Source organism: Semicossyphus pulcher, unplaced genomic scaffold, assembly GCF_022749685.1.
Source record: "Semicossyphus pulcher isolate SPU_LCO1_2020_fin unplaced genomic scaffold, fSemPul1.0.p SCAF_15, whole genome shotgun sequence".
Classification (NCBI taxonomy): domain Eukaryota; kingdom Metazoa; phylum Chordata; class Actinopteri; order Labriformes; family Labridae; genus Semicossyphus; species Semicossyphus pulcher.
In genome coordinates, this window is record NW_027211659.1 from 7,647,767 (window position 1) to 7,665,304 (window position 17,538).

At 41.1% G+C, this 17,538-nt stretch overlaps 1 protein-coding gene across 5 annotated transcripts in view; it reads left to right on the forward strand.

Moving 5' to 3' along the window:
- The first annotated feature begins 3,948 nt into the window (after positions 1-3,948).
- The window catches only part of LOC138592336 (target of Nesh-SH3), a 29,283-nt gene continuing 15,693 nt past the window's right edge, over positions 3,949-17,538 (forward strand). For 3 of the 5 annotated variants that reach the window (XM_069663103.1, XM_069663106.1, XM_069663104.1), the window contains exons 1-6: positions 13,398-13,489; positions 14,250-14,440; positions 14,748-14,794; positions 15,517-15,565; positions 17,142-17,207; positions 17,412-17,489. In XM_069663103.1, the coding sequence (XP_069519204.1) occupies positions 13,467-13,489; positions 14,250-14,440; positions 14,748-14,794; positions 15,517-15,565; positions 17,142-17,207; positions 17,412-17,489 (454 nt within the window). In that variant the 5' untranslated portion in view covers positions 13,398-13,466. Of the gene's footprint in view, positions 4,218-11,999; positions 12,180-13,179; positions 13,249-13,356; positions 13,490-14,249; positions 14,441-14,747; positions 14,795-15,516; positions 15,566-17,141; positions 17,208-17,411; positions 17,490-17,538 lie in introns of those variants that run through there. The other 2 variants (XM_069663108.1, XM_069663107.1) reach the window with 2 other exon arrangements.

Consider the following 17,538-nt stretch of genomic DNA (forward strand, 5'->3'; position numbering starts at 1 on the left):
AGAATTCTTAAAGACAAAATAGACAATCTCAGTAAGTCACAAGTTAACATTTGTTGTGTTCTGCTTGTCAATCTCAAAATTCTCCGTCCAATCCGTGAAGGGGTTAAGGTGCTATTAGCGTGCCCTGCTACCTGGTGCGTTTCTGCACCCGTTTTTTACGTGCATCTCTAATTTTTGCATAAAAAAAAAATTGGAAGCAAAATTCTGAAAAAAGTTTAAAGGTTGCAAAAATGTGTTTTTATACTGTCCGATGCGGAAAGGTTGTTTTCTCAATGAAGGCAAAATGTGACATCATGCAATGGAAACAGCGACTTAATCACGACGTGTGACAAAATCGTCACTTGTCAACGAGGAGATAAAATAAACGCGACAGATGACACCATCAGATCTTTGTGGAGACACAGAGGCCGTAACATTCCTCATATGATTATATGAAGTAAACATGAGGTCATATTTCAGTCACATTTTCCGCTGAGACTTTAATTACACCATCTTGTTGCTGCTCTGCTGTAATGGTCTATTGCCACTGTTCTCGACTTCTGTTTTTTGTTTGTAAAAGTAGTACATCGAAGTACACATTTTAATCATATATCATTTCTTTTGAAGATTATTATTTTTGGCTTTTGGCCTTTATTAGATCGGACAGCTGAAGAGAGGCAGGAAATAGGGGGAGGAGAGAGTGGGGGATGACATGCACTAAATGATCGGCAGATCAGGAGTCGAACCTGCAATCAGTGTGTCGAAGACTGTGGCCTCGGTATGTGGGGCGCCCGCTCCACCAACTGAGCAAAACCAGCGCCCCATACTTGCAATTTATTTTGACAATGTCCCTGAAATGAGTTCCAATTTATAATATATCTAGCTTTGAATGTCTTTTGTGATGCAACCAATGGAAAGCACCAGTGTCAGAAATGTAAACAATCTCACATATCATAGCTTTAACTTCATTCATTATGCAATAGAGCTGCAAGAGTTTCTGTCTCAGCTACAGTATATGATTGTGGTCTGGGTCCCCGTTTTGTGGGTAGAAGTAAGCTTTTACCCTTCAGTCCCTTTAACTAGGCAAAAAATGTTATATTACACATTACACACCTGGCAGGTGAGGTCTTGTGATGACTGAAGTGAAAGACAAATTCTTTTAAATCCATATTCAGTTTTAGGCCTTACCGTTCCCCACCCCTTCCTTTTTGTTGAAATTATGGATAATTTTACCACTTTGGGCCTGAAACAGTAACTTAAAAGAAACCATGTGAGAAGTTGAAAGAGGGAAATCTCTCTTTGATCGAACTGCTAACATTTTATAGACATCTGGAGGTGTCACAAAGCAAAGAAGTTTGGAATCACTGGTTTAATGTTTAAAAATGCTTTGTTTTTACGCACATTAAATCATAGTCAATGTATTAGTATAAGATAAGTGTTGTAGTGTTATTATATGCTAAGGGATAATATTTTCCCTGACATGCAGAAGAGTAGAAGTAGAAAAGTAGCACATTAAGGGAATACTCAAGTAAAGTGCCTTGAACTGATTTACCCCGAACGTTTTGATTTCATTTTTACGAGGGCAGTAAATTTTGTCTGTGTTTAATGTGTTCTGGCGTTATGAAGGCCGGGGTTCCACTGCAACAATCTGTTTAGGAACTTCCTTGGTAGACACACCTCCTCTGGCGGACGACATCATTTCCTGTCTCGTGTGATGACATGTGTGATATAATCAACTGCATTGGTGGGTGCGGTTGTTGGAGTACACACATGCACGTGCAAGCAGACATGTGTGCGCCTTGCACAAACACACACAGACACACACACACAGTGCTTGTCCTTGAGGCCCAGTTCTGGCTGAGAGTTTTGGCTGACCAGCACTAAAACTGACTCTAGGAAACACACACGCACACACACACAAATTTGCACCCAAACAGATGTGAAAAACTGAACTCATTTGCTGTAAACAATGATATATTTGACTTCAAAGAAAGCCCTAGATGCAACGCTGTCACCATGTGTTCGTGATACACCAGAAAGTCATGTCTGAACGTGCGACACATGGCTGCAAATTGCACGTTTCTGTCAGCAAGTCTGCGGTGCACGTGATGTGTTTTTTGTCATTGGCAGACAGAATATTTATAGATAGGATGATGAGGGACATTGTTTCCATGAAATATAATGACAGCCATACACTGCACACTCAAAACCTTTTGGAAACACACAACTTTCATGACTTATTCAATTACCGTCCAAATGACATTCTGTGTGTTCTTGTTTATATGGCATTGCGGGGACCCAGACCTGGAAATCCACTCACGCTGCACAGACTTACCTTCAATCTGGGGACCAAAGTTTGGCCCTCCAAAGTTTAACAACTTATTTTAGAGTTATTATTTGGTTTTATGTTAACATTCAGAATTGGGCTTTAATTGAGGTTAGGACTAAATTGCTAAAACTGCTGCTAAAAGGTTTCTACTAATTGAGGTTGCTACTAAATTTAATATGCAAGGAATTCATGTGTATGCATTTTTTTGTATGAGAATTCTAATTCAAGTAAGCAGACAGATTACATATTACAAAACCCTCATACATGTGGGTGTAAACATTGATCATAGTTTCAGAATTAAGGAAACGCACTTTTTTTGCTACATTATTTGTTGTCTGCAAACAGTTTCAGTGTTTCTTGTGTGTTTTACCTAGTCTTCATATTTTTGAGAGGTTTATATAGCCAGGGTCCTTCTGTGTACTCTGCATATATAATATCAATTATGGGTTTGTCCTAGTTATGGTGCATTGTTAAAGAAGTCTGAGTTCTTATGTATGTAATCGTATACATCTGGGAAACTGGCTGCAGAGGATCTAAGTTGCTAGAGGGATTACAATACAACAAAGAATTAGTCATTTAGGCTGGTCCAAGAACATTAAAGGGGGGGTATTATGCTAATTTCATGCTTCATATTTCACTCTGTGATACCTGTGGAGTAGCTTAGCATAATTTATTGTTAAAAAACCCCTCATTTTCCTCACACTGGTGCTCTGTGCAGGCCCTTAAACAGCCTCTGCCTGGAACGACTCAGTCAGCTCTGTCCCGTTAAGAATCCCCGCCCCTACCAGCCCACTTTCTTCTGATTGGCCAGCTCTCTGAAGCCTACTGAGGCTGCACTTTGTGATGTCACAAAGTGCAGCGTGTAGAAAAAACTGTGTGAAACCTGGCGTTCACAGCTGCCTGCAGCCAACATACTTTTACCTACAGATTTGAAACTTCACCCACATTTAGTCTGGACATCCAACATTGTAACATTATGTCTTAAAATGTGAAACAGCATAATACCCCCTCTTTAAGAACCACCATATGCTATATGCAGTGTAGACAGTGAAAGACTCTGCAATGTTGTGTGCTAGGTGCAAAAGTTATTCACAAATATGCATAAGCATCCACACCGACATTTTTGTCTGGTGATCTGGTTGGTGCTGACCATTAGAAATGTAATTACTACTAGATTCATGACTAAGAAAAACTTGCTTTGCCAAGAATCCAGAATCCAGAATATTCAAACTAGGATCCCTAGAGTGCATGAAAAGTGTGATCCAAGAGAATTAGATAGAAAAAGGGGGGTATAGAAGGACTAGAAGAACAATGAAAGTGTCAAAAGGCCTCTGCAGATGGAAAATAGGATCGCTGAGACCACACCAGACTCAGCAGAGAAAAAAAGAAAGCAGAAAAAAGAGAGAAGGGGGCGGAAAGCTCAGAGAAAACTTTCCCTCCTTTGCCAGAGAAATACAGAGCGAGATGGGGAGAAAGAAAGGAATAAATAGGGGAGGGTAATGGCAGTGGGTGTGTCTGGCTCTGTCTGTCCCCTCCCTCCATTATAGAGGTATAGATGGTGCAGGAGCATCCAGACGTCCAGTCCAGTGAGCTGCACTAGTCCTGAGAGCCAACAGCTCAGAGAAGTAGTCCAGCCACTCCAGAAGCATTTCAGATCCTGAATCCTGCAGCTGCAGCACATACCAAACTCAACACAGACTTAATCATTGCTGATCGACAGCCTCTTATTTCTCTATCACTCATTTTGTGAGATTTTTGAGCTCATTCAGATCAACATTACACCTGAGACTCAGAACACAACTGATGATGGGGATGCATCAACAGCCACGCAGCTTTCTAGTCCTTCTCCTCATCGTGTTCATCGCTGGGATAGCTCTCTCTGGCCCCTCAACTCCCCGCAGGAGCAGAGGTAAGTAATTATTGCATCAGTGTTATTGCATGTGGAGTCATGTTTGTAATATCTCTGCTCATGGGTGTCCAAGTCCATGCTGGTGAAAGTGAACATCAGTGTCATTTTCTTTCTGTGCAAGCCCTCTGATGCACTGATGGCTTTCCCGAGTTGTATTTCTGCCTTCTGCCAAATGCATGCTGGGATATGCTTGGGAAGACAATGTGTCACACATAGTAAGATTAATTTCGTTTTCAAGGATGAAAGGATGCATTTCCTGCAGAGTTTTGAGTGTTGGATACCATTTGATATTATTTGTACCATTATAAAGAACAAAGGATGTTTGATGCTTCTGATGTGCAGAAATCTCCAAATACACACATGCAGAGCAAAAGTGGCTTAAATATGCAGATAAAGAAAGAAAAAATATTCTTTGGTGCTGGCTGCTTTTCCTAACTGAATACAAACCTGATCACAACATTTGGCTTTGATAATGGTGCACCAACTGTTTCTAACAGACTTGTTTTATATGGAGAGAAAACAAAGCAAGCTGTGCCCCCTTGTTGTGGCACTCGTGAGGAGTAGAGTTAACCGCAATGTACCGTATTTGTACCATATGTTGCAGATAAATTAGCTCTTTTCAACGCTGAAGTATGTTAAAGCTAAAGTTAATGAAGCTGATTTGTTCCTGGTGCAACAAAAACAAAACATATTGTGCCCCCATCCCCCACAGGGCACGTTAACAGATCCACTCCAGGATTTAAAATGAAACACATTCAGAAAATGGATTTGATACTGACTTCTGTAAAATGCTGATGAACCCCAAGAGGAAGCCTCCTGAGCTACCAGTCAGGCTTTCAAACTACCTTGATTTGAAAGCACTGTTTTTACAACCTGTGTGGTGTATCCACATTACCCTGAAATGCTGTGAGCAGACACAATGAAATTGGTCAGTTACTGCTCACATGTTTTAGTGAAAGTGTTTCCAGGTTGGGGGGTCAGGGGTTACACTTGAAGACATCTTGATGGGATGGTTTTCCTGGAACTGTGCCCACCAAGCAGACGATCTGATGAGTTTATGAGTTGGACCGTTATTTTCATTCCCTGCCTGCCCGAGGACCATCTAAAGTAATTTCCGTGTAGTTTGAAGATAACCAGTGTCACAGCTCTCACCCCCTACACGGAGTGTTTTCTTTTCCAACATACCTTCCAAGGAAAGCTGTCTGACTGATTAGGATTCTCGTGAACAGAAAACTTTCCACAGACGTTCTCCGTGTTGCCTCATTATCTCACGGCAGGGTCAGTGCACACACAGACACACTTGCATACACACTGACCTCTGGCTTTCCATCCCTGACTCCATGCTTTGCAGCCATGCTCTTTTTGCTTGTTAAACCTGGGCGCTCTTTGAAGACTTTGATGGTAGTGGAAGTGATTAAAGGTGAGCAGACTGTCGTTGTTATGAAGAGGTAAGCTCAGTGGTAAAGGCTGCTTCCACTGCGTAGCTCGCTGGCTGAACTTGGCTCGCAGACAGATCTCAGATGTGCAGCACAGGAAGCTGGATGAAAGGGGCTGTCTGTGTATTTGTGCTTTGGGTGGAGACTCAGATGTCTGTATCTCTGTTCGTCTTGGATCAAGCTTTTGGTTTTGGAATCATGTAATGCAATGCCATTAAGGTGTTTGTTTCCTTGTTTCATGACACTGTAGAATAATACACAGATGTTTCAGTTAGCAGGTGTACGTACTTACATGCTGGTGCTGTTTTTCCAGTACTTAGTACAGGCTGAGTGAGTACATGAGATGATCTCAATCTACAAGAGTTCAATTCTTTGTAAAACAGGTAGTTATTTACCACTTAACCTCATTAGGCTGATATATGGTCTTACAACTGAAAGTGAAACATGGAAGGAGAGAGGAACGATGAGGACAAAACAGATAAATTCAAAGCACTGAAGGATGTTGAAAGAGGATCAGGTTGATGCTGACACATATAGGACAGCAGTGATTGAGTGAAGGAGGAGAAGGATGGGATGGAGCAGCGCCACAGGAGAAGAGAAAACAGCTGTCGCTCAGTTAAACCTGACAGGGGAGATATATAGTGTGAGAGCGCAGGAAGCAGCAAGGCCAAGAGTATAATCCCATGCACAGCCTGGCCATGCTGGACCACGAGGTGAGGCCTTTTGTGAACCTGAGAGATGGGATTGTTCCAGAGAGAGCTGGATCAAAGACGGGTTCTGCTGGTTATTCAGAGGGCTGGGTTTCAGCAATCTGCAGGCTTGAAATACTCCCATTAGAGCCAATATAGGTCAGTTCAGCTGTCCTTTACTCGCCAGCTAAATTATTTCAAACCCTCTGTGCCGTGGCTGGCGCGAGACGCACAGACATTTTCACACTTCATTTCCTTAAATGAAGGTGACTGTTTCACCAAGGGGCCATAAAACATCTGTCTGTGTCTCCACGGCGTGGGGAGCCAAGTCTCCTCTGCACCTCGCATCTTCCAGAGCAGAAACCCAAGAGGCTAAAATACAGTACTGCCAGAGCTGCATGAAATCACACGGCATGCACGCACAGGAGGCATGTGTGTGTTTGTATGTGTGTGGCAGGAAGGGTGTCAGCAACAGTCAGTTTGATTGATGCTATAGACGTGACCGCTTGTGATACATGGGCGCTTGTAGAGTTGTATGTCATACAGATTGTGGGAGTTTACACCCTCATTTAGTCAGGGGGATTTACAGGCTGTAGAGATCGGCTGTGAGGTCCAGATGCTCAAGACAAGACGGACATGACTTGATTATTTGGTGTCACTTACATCCAATAGAAATACCACCACAAAAACAGCGGAAAGGTTATTTTTTCTTGCATTTTTTGACAAGAAATCAAACCCTGTCGTCCTGTTCCAATATTTTTGAAGGCTTTTTTCATATATTATGATTTCATGATTCAAGCATGAGTGGAAAGGCCTTGCGCTGACCTCGGTGTATTTACTCCAGCCTTGTCCTCATTTTACCCAGTACAGTGGAGCATAAGCTTCCAATGGTGGGAAATCTGCAGTTTTGATAGTGTCAGACAATAAATCAGGATGTGTTCGTGCCAAAGTGCTCATACTGCAAAGATGCACCCATTTAATATTTATTTTTAAGCACCAAACACACATAAACATATGTTGCTTAGCAGTTGAAAATGAAGAGTGTGTTCTGCTGACATCCCCATTAACCTACTCCCACAGCAAACCTGAGCTCTTAGTTTAATGTTGTTTCTTCTTGTCCGACTGGCAGGATTACATCCTCTGGCTATTAGACCAAAAAAGGACTCAACCCCTGGTGAAATGCTTATTGAATTATGCGCAATTGTTTGTTGCCTAATCTGACTTGTTTATTGGCTGACTAGCAGCAATACGATTGATTTCCTTGTACTGTAATTGTTGATGAGTTCTCAGCACGAGGGGGAGAGCCCGCTTATGTCACCATGTTTTAATTGAAAGGATCAGTCTTCACTTTGAGATTTACAGTATATTATATAAAAGCCTTCACTCACATGGAAAGCGGGAATGACTTTCGTGACACTGTCTCCAAAATCTGTTACCAAGTATCTGTAATATAAAGCTGATGCTTATTAAAGCTATTGTTGGTTAAATAATGACATCATAGCATTTCTTTGTTTTACAATCAATGTTAATTGCTCTGATGAAACAATGGGCCCCTGGGCGAAGACGTATAAAAGGACCCCCCAACCCATTCCTACAAAAAATGCCTTTAAATGATGCCATACTTTGTGGTTGCTTTTGTATTGTTGTTATCATCCTGCATCACACTGACCATTTTTATTAAAAGTACTTTATTAATCCTCGAGGGGAAATTCAATGTTTTCACTCTGTTTTTACAAACATGCTACATACACAATGGCCCGAAATAAACCCATGCACACACAGGATCCCATTGACATGCACTAATGGAGAGATGTCAGAGTGAGGGGGCTGCACATAGACATGCGCCCCGAGCATTTGGGGGATTCGGTGCCTTGCTCAAGGACACCTCGATGGAGCCCAGGAGAGGAACTAGCACCTCCCAATTCCACGCTTGGTCCATACTGGGCCGGTTCCCAAGCCAAGTCCCTAGAGACTACAAACCGTCTACCCAAAGTAGCTGTGTTACATCTCCCTGTGGTTATTTTAAATCTTATTCCTGTCATTTTGTGTGTGGATTTTAGTTCCTATTTTGTATCTCTTTGTGGTCATTTATCATTTCTTTGTGGTCTTGAACATCTCGTAGTCTCGGCTCAGACTTTACAAGTTTGGCCAGATTGAAACCTGTGGTTTTGGATCATGGCTGGATGTTTTGCCCCAGATTGATGTGAGAGGATTATAGACCAAAACTAGACCTCTTCAAACTTCAACCTCCCAAATAGCTTGTGACCATCAGGGCTGCTGCAATATTATCAATTATTATCTGTTTCGTCTTTGATCGCGCAAGATCATTTGAGTGTTACTTTCCCTCCGGCAATTTTTGCATCTTGTAGTCTGTTCATGCTTGAGATTAGCCTGATGATCCATCAATCCATCTTCTATACCACTTATCCTGTTCAGGGTCGCAGGGGGGGCTGGAGCCGCAGTTCCCTGAGAGAACCCACACATGCACCGGGAGAACATGCAAACTTTACACAGAAACGCCCACTTCGTTGGAACCAGGTTTCAAACTAGGAACCTTCTAGCTGTGAGGAAACAGTGCTAACCACTGCACCACCACCATGTGGCAAATTTGTCAATCTATACGTGATGCATCTTGATTTCAAAAGTCTTTTTGTACTTATTTTCCTGTTGAATGTTAAGTGGGCTTCACTTATATAGCACTTTTATATAATGGCCATGAATCATTAAATTGCACAGTACTGCACTTGTAGTTCTTTTATACAAGGTGCAGTACAACTGATTTCTCGTTCAGCTATTCACACACACACTGAGGGGGTCTGAGGTGCCATGCTAGGTACCAACCTGCCCATTGGGAGCAAGTTGATGTGTCGTGCTTCAAGGACACTCAAGAATACAAACAGGAGAAGCTTGGTATCAAATTGCCAACCCTGTACTTAGGCAACGACTCGCTGAGATACCCAGTAAAGTCTGTCTTTGGGATTTCGCCCCATTTTTTGCATCCCATTCTGTATCAACAATAAATAATAACTTGTATGGGCTCTATTTCTCCCTGGTAGGCCTGTTCAGCAATCCATCCACGGTTAGTAACGGCAGGATTATGGATTTAATTATACTTTTGTTATATGTCTTTCTGTGAGGTTGTAAATCTTCAGTGATCTCATGTGACACAAACAGAGCTGCCCTCATGAAGAATTTAAACTCAAATAATGAATCATGGTTTTCCTTATGATACATCCACACAACCGTGCACAACATGTCTGTGTAGCTTTGTTTTTGTTCTTGCTAGCTAAATGTCAAGCAGTTGTACTGTATGCGATTAATTATAAGACTGTGACTGGATCCGTTCCTTATTCATTTTTCTTTGGAAATACTGATAAGTTTTAACAGTCCCTGAGCGGTGTGTGGGCCAAATGGCCGGGCTTATGACGGGGTGTCGTGGGACGAAGCCAGTGTTTGCTTGTACTGAGGTTCAAAAGTGCACTGCCAGAAGTTTCCTAATGTTTATACACTTTTACCCCCTCTTACTCAGAGCCCATCTCACTTGTGTTTTATCGGAAATATTGATGGGAAAATCAAAACAAATGCAGTTTTGATGGGAAACACATAGCTGGAAAAGCACAAGGGTATTTTTCTAATCCAGGGCTTCCCCCTCTCGCTCTCAGTGTCTGTTTTGGCGTCTGAAAGCTGCTGGCGTAATTCCTCAAGCAAAGTTCCATTATATCATTTAATGTTGAAATATTAACCAAGGACATGTGCTGTGGAGAGTAGAGTACAACACAAGCCATAACACAGGCAGAGAGCCCATTTTTCGAAGCCTTGTAGATTATGAGATGAGGAGGCTTGACCTCCTAGAGGCTCATTTTAGATTCACTGTAACAAGGAACATGATTCAAACCAAGTTAAACTGAATTAAATAATTTTCTCTCAATCTAAACTTGATTTAAAAAGCCTGCGAGTCAATGAAATTTAGCACACTTAGTATTACAAAAACAAAACCGCAATTTAATAAAATAAGCTTAATTCTACAAATCTGTTATTCTTTCTTTTCCCCTGTTTACCATTTATCCTCCAAGTCTGCACTGGTGCAGTTATTTATCGATTTACACGTGCATCCGCCAACTGTCAGTCATAAATTCACTCCTGGCACAGTTGCACCCATCTGAGTTCTTGATGTTTATTAGCATGCCTGTTAAAATCTGGCTAATTGTTAGCACGCTTGTTTTGAAGGCCACATGGTGAAGGCAAGTGATTGATAGAAAATAAAAATCTTCTTTTGTTTGTACCAGTAATGTTTGTTTTAAGGGTTGAAACTAAAGTTGAACACTTTGGCATGCCATAGGGATCCCTGAATAATGTGAATTTACCAGTTTGGCAGTAGGAGCTTGAATGTAACAGATGTTTATTAATCAGTAAAAGTCCCGCACTTAGGTTTAAAGTTCCCCAACAACTGGATAAACTGTGATTCTAGCTTGGAGTTGGTCACTAACTTGTAACGTTCCAAATTTTAGATGGTGAAGAGGTCAAGTTTGGAATAATATTTAGAGTGGATGTTCTCCTTTCTGTTTTTGCCGGGAGTATTTCTTCACGTGGCTCTTTTTTTTTTGCAAATTGTGACCTGAAGCCCTCAGACCAAGTCAGATTTTTTATGGTTGCTTTGACCAGTAACAAACAAGCTGTCTTGGCTTTGGTTTATTCTGACCCACCCTGTGTTGCCTGTCCCCTGGCTCTGCTGATTAACTGGGATCTGTAGAAGTCACTTCTGGCAGAAAATGTGAGGTTTCTTGTGAAGTGATGTCAATTCGAAAAAGTCTTCTCTCTGAGTGCCAGTATGATATCATACCCTTCTCTTGTGAATTCAACAAAAGCTGAACTTTTCATTGCTAACCTCAAGTGACACGTGTTCACAAATTTTTAATATAAAAGAACTGTGTTTACACTGAAGAAGCTATTTCTAAACCCACAAACACCTCATATAGAAGCTTCAATCTATGCAGTTTATTAAGCCTGTAAGTGGCAGATCTTAATGTTTGAACCGCCTGTAAAAGTAATGCTCTGCAGCTAGAAAGAACACAATAAAAAGTGTATTAAGTATGTCTCCAAGTGGTGAATAAAATGACCATTATTTGTTCCAGTAAATCTTACACCTCAGCAGGTTTTAAACCAGCAGCATGTCTGCTTTGACTAATTGCACCTTTCGAGAGTGCCTGTGAAGTGATGGAGAGCAGAGGTGTTGAATCTGGGAAGTGAAGGTTGTTTAAATAGCAGCAGTGATATAACTCTCTGAACTCTTCCTCACTAGCTTTCAATTCTGATTTTAGAAAACAAGACTGAAAAGGAAAGAGGACGTTTGTTTGAGGGTCGTTGGTGCTGTCTGTTCCCCACGTTTGGGCAGTATTGCCTTCCTTTTTACTACTTCCCATATTTTTTTTTCTGAATGGATGTATTCTCCTTTTTTGTGATATTATGTATTTAGAACTTACAACTACAATATTAAACTGCATTTCCCAGATTTCATGGAATGAAAAAAGATGCCATTAGAAGCTCCAGAGGCTCCTCAAACATTTGCAATGAATTATGTCTATGGAAGCTAGATTTTATCGCTTTTAAAACTAATTTGACTTTTTTGTCACAAATGTTGTCCTTTTCTGTCCCCCCAGTGAGGCGTCAGAACATGAAAGTCCGAATCAACGCCACAGGAGACACCATCGTGATGAAGTTCCTGCGTCCTAACTCTGACACCAAGCTTGAGGGCTACATCCTGGGCTACGGCAGCAGCATGTTCTCCAAACAGTTCATTCAGCTGCCTGAGAACGGACAGCCGTATGAGACGGAGTTTGGTAAGGCTGCCGATATGTATGTTTGCAAAGTTTCACTGAGAGATGAACATCTGCTATGATGCACATGTGAATTGTAAATTTGACCTCTTTAGTCATGGCTGACAGAGAAAGATGTTTCAGCTCGGAGGATCTATAAATCCTAGTTTGTTCTTCCCAAGCAGGAACCTCTGGGGCTGAAAAGTAACGCCAGGGCGGAAGTGCCATAAACTGCAATTCTACAACCGCCAGTTTAGGTTGAAGGCTGGCTAGCTCTTTTCCCCATTCATGACAACTGTACACTGTTTTAATTTTTATGTAACTCACCCATATAAACGCCCTAAACTCATGTAGAATTAAGGGTGTAGACACAAAGAGAAATTTTGGTGCTGCTAGCAGTTTGCTAGGTATCACCTCAGTGGATTGGAATCACTGAACTTGAAGTCTCCGAACCTATCCGCTACCGTCTGATAGTAAGTAGTAATAAGTCAATTTCCAGGGATAACAGCTAATATTTTAATGGCTAATACTGTAGCAAGCGGATATCCCAATAACAGAGAAGAAATATCTGGGCCAAGCCTTCCTTATCCATGCCATGGTCATTGCTTATGGTCTGGCTAGAACATTGAGACACAAGAATGAAGTTGGAGTGGAGAGATGTCATCATGGCATGATTTGTATCTGCACTAACATGCAGATAGCTGTTTAAAGACATGAATGAAAAGCTACATTTTCCTTTGATAATGGCCATTGGGTTCTGAGATGGCATATCAATAAATGCACTCCATCTCTTTTGCTCTCCACACAGCTATTTTTGCAATACCAAGATCTTCTTGTGTATGAATCTCTTGGGTATCCACTCTTTAATCCAAATATGGTCACTTTTGTCTTCTACAAAACAAGATGGCGATGGCCAAAATGCCAAACTCAAGGCTTCAAAACTGTAGCCCATAAACCAATGGTTGTCTTATGGGGGCTACATCCTGATTTTATACCCAATCTATGTTTCTTCTTCTGTGTTTAGATGCTGAGCCCAAGTACCTTATTGCAGTCCAGCCAATCCCAACCAATGACGTTAAGAAGCATTGCACAGGTATCGCATTTTTTTAATGAAGCTTATATGGTAAAACTGGAATTCGGACATAAATTATGAGCAAGAGGTTGACATGGAAGTAAAAGTCAAATGTTTATGTGTTCTCAGGTAAGGTGGAACTGGAGAAGCCACTACACTTGGTCATTGGGTCGGTAACGCCCACCTCAGTACTCCTGTCCTGGGGGACGCTGCTAAAAACCCCCTATGAAGGAAACGTCATGAATGACTGTCTTGAGGATGGGTGAGCTTCCAGACCTACAAACACACAAGCTTAGCGGAATATTATTTCCTACAGAGAGACAGCTGGTATGCACCAACAGATGTAGCCTTTAAAAAAACAAAAGGGTCACATTAATGCAATGAGTTTTGATTTTCAGCCTTTTCATTTCATATGGGGTTGCTGTATTGTAGTTTGTTGTGCATAAAAACAGATGGTGGGAGGATAAGTAACACACACACATTGGGTTTGTGCACAGAGTCCAGTATATCTTCGTAAACATAATATGACTCCCCGAAGTCTCTCGGGTTACTGAGCAGTGGATCCAGGACAGCCTGCACACACAGGTGTTTAGGAGAGCAGTCCACCTACACAACATATGTGCACAGCTCTCCTTCTGTTGAAGAAGTCTGGAAAACCAATTTAGAAGCATTTGATGAGAAACTCAGAGAAACTCTAACTTTTCCTTTTGCAACACATGAACTCTTGATTTCATGACCGATATTAGTTTCATATTCTGTATAATGGGAAAGAAACGTGCACTGGCCCTTTTCCTGTTCCCATTTAGAATTTAGCAGTACTGCTATGAAATTGAAGTCTGAATGTTCCTAGAAGGTTAAATTCCTAAATCCTCTTAGGTGAGTTACCATATGTCTTGGAGACAAAGGTGGTAAATGCACTTCCTTTTAACCTCTTGCACTTCTTGATATTCTAACATCTTTCTTTCATAATAGACATAGCATACTGTTTATCCTCATGTTCTGTTTTCTCTGCATGGGCTTAGACACTACACAGTGCGTTATCGTGAGAGGAACAGGAAGTGGAACTACCAGACCTGCCCAACTAGTGACACCGTTGTTGACCATCTGAAGCCCAACACAGTCTACGAGTTCGGTGTGCAGCCCAACTCTAAAGATACCACTGGACCGTGGAGCAAACCGGTCATTCACAACATAAGCTCAGGGGGCATAGAGGGTATGTGAAGTTGTTTTGCATGATTCCTGCCCTTTGACACTAACTAAAAGAGAACTCTTGCTGTTTTGCTGATAGCAGAAAGTAATATTGACCAGAATCAAAGTCAAAGACTAAAGAGCCATGCAATGGATGGTCGATGATAATGCCATATCAAATAAACCCTTTCAAATGAATATGTGGAAACTTGAATTAAACTGCTACTGAAGAACCCCCTCATTCAATCTCAAGGCATGCTTTTAAGTTCTTTCACTTTTTGTTGGTTCTGCTGTGCTGATTTATTTTGTGATTTTTATCTTGTGTCATTAAGTAGAGAAGACCATCAGGAAAATCTTCAAACGTCCTGTCACCCCAGTGGTATGTATTGCCCGCACTTAAATTCTTATCACACAAGAAACCGATTAAAACCGATAGGTTGAACATGCTAAAGGAAGAGTCATAAACTAGTGAGACTACCTTACTGAGACTGCACAGGTACATTCTCAAATAAATATATTTGGGAACAGGATGTATATTTGGAAGAGGCAATATGCTTTAGAGCCCATGTAGTGTACTTTAGTAGGCTTATGCTATTCTCAGGGTTGTTTGCCTCATTAATTTTCCATCCAACTGCCGAATGGAAACAGCACCAGTGCAGCCAGGACCGACAGAGCCAAGACAGCAGTCTGTAGCTAGCTAACTTTTGGAGTGGAACAAACTAGGGGGACAAATATGGAGATGAGAGGGACGGGTAGAGGAGGAAAGATGGCAGTGTAGAAATGAGTTGAGAGGAGAAAGGTGGCACTGATTTACCGACCACTCTGGGGTTATGTGTCACATACTTCTTGCTCTGTTCTTGTATAACATTACAGCTGCTGAGAATCAGCCACAACACTTGCCCTCACAGAGGTAAATGTTGAATAACAAGCTTCTCACCAGGGATTTCACCAATTAGATAAAGGGTAGAGGACCTAAACCTTATGAAACACAGAGAAAGCAGCAGACAAACACATTGAAGTCAAATGAATTCTGACTTCTTGTTATTTTTGCAAAGACTAATGACCAATACTTCCCATTGTCTTTTTTTCTCTGCCCTTCAGAAACCTCTAACGCCAGGTCCACACTCCTTCCCCTTTCCTCCTCGCCATGGTAAGCCAATAGCGACATGCTGCTTTTGGTCAAACTCACTGAACCCTTTTAAATACAGCGGCAGGATTTTAGAACAAACCATGATTTATCGCTGCTCAGGAATATCCGTTTCAACCCTACTCACTGACCCGTACTTTAGGACTTAGGACTGGAAGAATTTTAACTAGAACTGTGATTTATTGTTTTGCAGACAGGACATTGTATTTGTATTGTATGTCATTGTATACAGTCTCATTTTTGTGTGTACTTGTTGTACTTTGCTAGTTTATTACAGATACCAAGTACAGTTTAAACATTTCCAAACTATGACAATGACGAACAGCTTAGCAAGACTTGCCATACCATAATATTATAATCAGTATTGTTTTAATAATAATAGATCAAATAATGAGAAATTGGTAGTTTTAAGTGGTTCATTTAAAGTTTTCAACCCATAATGCAATGCCCTTTAGCTCTTTGGTTTAAGAATACATGTTTTTTAAGGTTCACAACTAAGCTTTTTGATCCACTCTCATTAGGATGGCTGGTTTGCAAAGCAAAACAGACAACCTATTATTATTCGCAACACTTCTTTTTTTTTCTTTTTTTACAAGCTGTGCAAATCCCCATAGAAATGAATGGAACAGAGCTCAAACCCACCTATCTTTAGGGCCAAAGGCTAGAGTGAGTGACATCATTGCTGGAGTGGAAAAGTTGTAAAATATAAAAAAAATCTCAACAGTTTCCCCCCCAACACAAATATCATACCCTCAAAATGTAGGAAAATTTCTCTGGTTACACAGATATAATTTTGAAGCAAAACAGATTTAAAGTTTTGGGATAAGGAGCTTCCAAGCAATAGGAGCCTAGTCCAACGGCCCAATCTACTTCAGTATACTTCAGTGTTAAATGAGACAGAAGTTTCTCGAGCTAAACACAACTTTGGTCCAGAAAATATCGTCAAATGAACAGCTTGTATCCTACGTTTTAAGACTACATGTATATCTTAACCTGCTGCTCCTTCTCTGTTTCCGACAGCTTTAACATCGCCCAGCAAAGGGGTTACTCATGATTTTAACAATGTCTTCAACCTGTTGGAAACAATGGCCTTTGCTCAAACATTGCTCCAAAAATACAATGTACCCTACTCACCCTGCACCAAAAAGCAGACAGACAGAGATAGCGACTCGCTGGCTAATATGTTTTTGTTGTTATAGAGCCAGATAGGACCCTACTCATTTGGTCTAAAAAGAGGCTAAATTGAGAGTGAATATTATCCTCAGAAGTGCAGAAACACAGCTATTCACCATATCAACTTAAAAGGTCATGTCAATGTTGTATTTACGGTTTGTTTCTGTGGCTCCCATGTGGTCAAACAAGTGATGCCATGTTCATTTACTGGAATGGAATAAAACATCAATTAACACTGACACTGAACATTCTGGGATGGTACGATATAATGCAGGATGCTTTGTTTCCTCCAAAACACATTTAATGCATTACGATAGCTCCTTTACATGGCTCTTTTTTTCAGGTCTATGAGGACATCTTTTGTGTGATTCTTTGACTAAAATCTCTCCTCCCTTGTTCTCGCCAGTTCCACATAACAGGACCCAGGGCAGGGTGCCCCTCTCCAGGAATTTATCCCCAAAGACAACTCTTGGTAATGAATTTTCTGACCTAAAACTGGGTTCAGAAGTCAGAAAAAAACTCTTGAACTTAGGTCTGACCATTCTACCTGACTTCTCCGTCACTATCCTGAAAATGTTCTTATTTACAATACATAAACCAATTAATTGTACATTCTACAAGAACAAACAGTTCCAACTTTTCTCATAGGTCTACTAATGCACACTATATTTCTCAGCTCCAACAACAACTACTAGACAGGAATCTCTGTCGACCCCTGGACCCACACTGCCTGTGGTCACCAAACAGCCAGTCGGTAAAGAGACAATAATGGTTCTTTTTGAAAAAGCTTCATGGCTCTCATT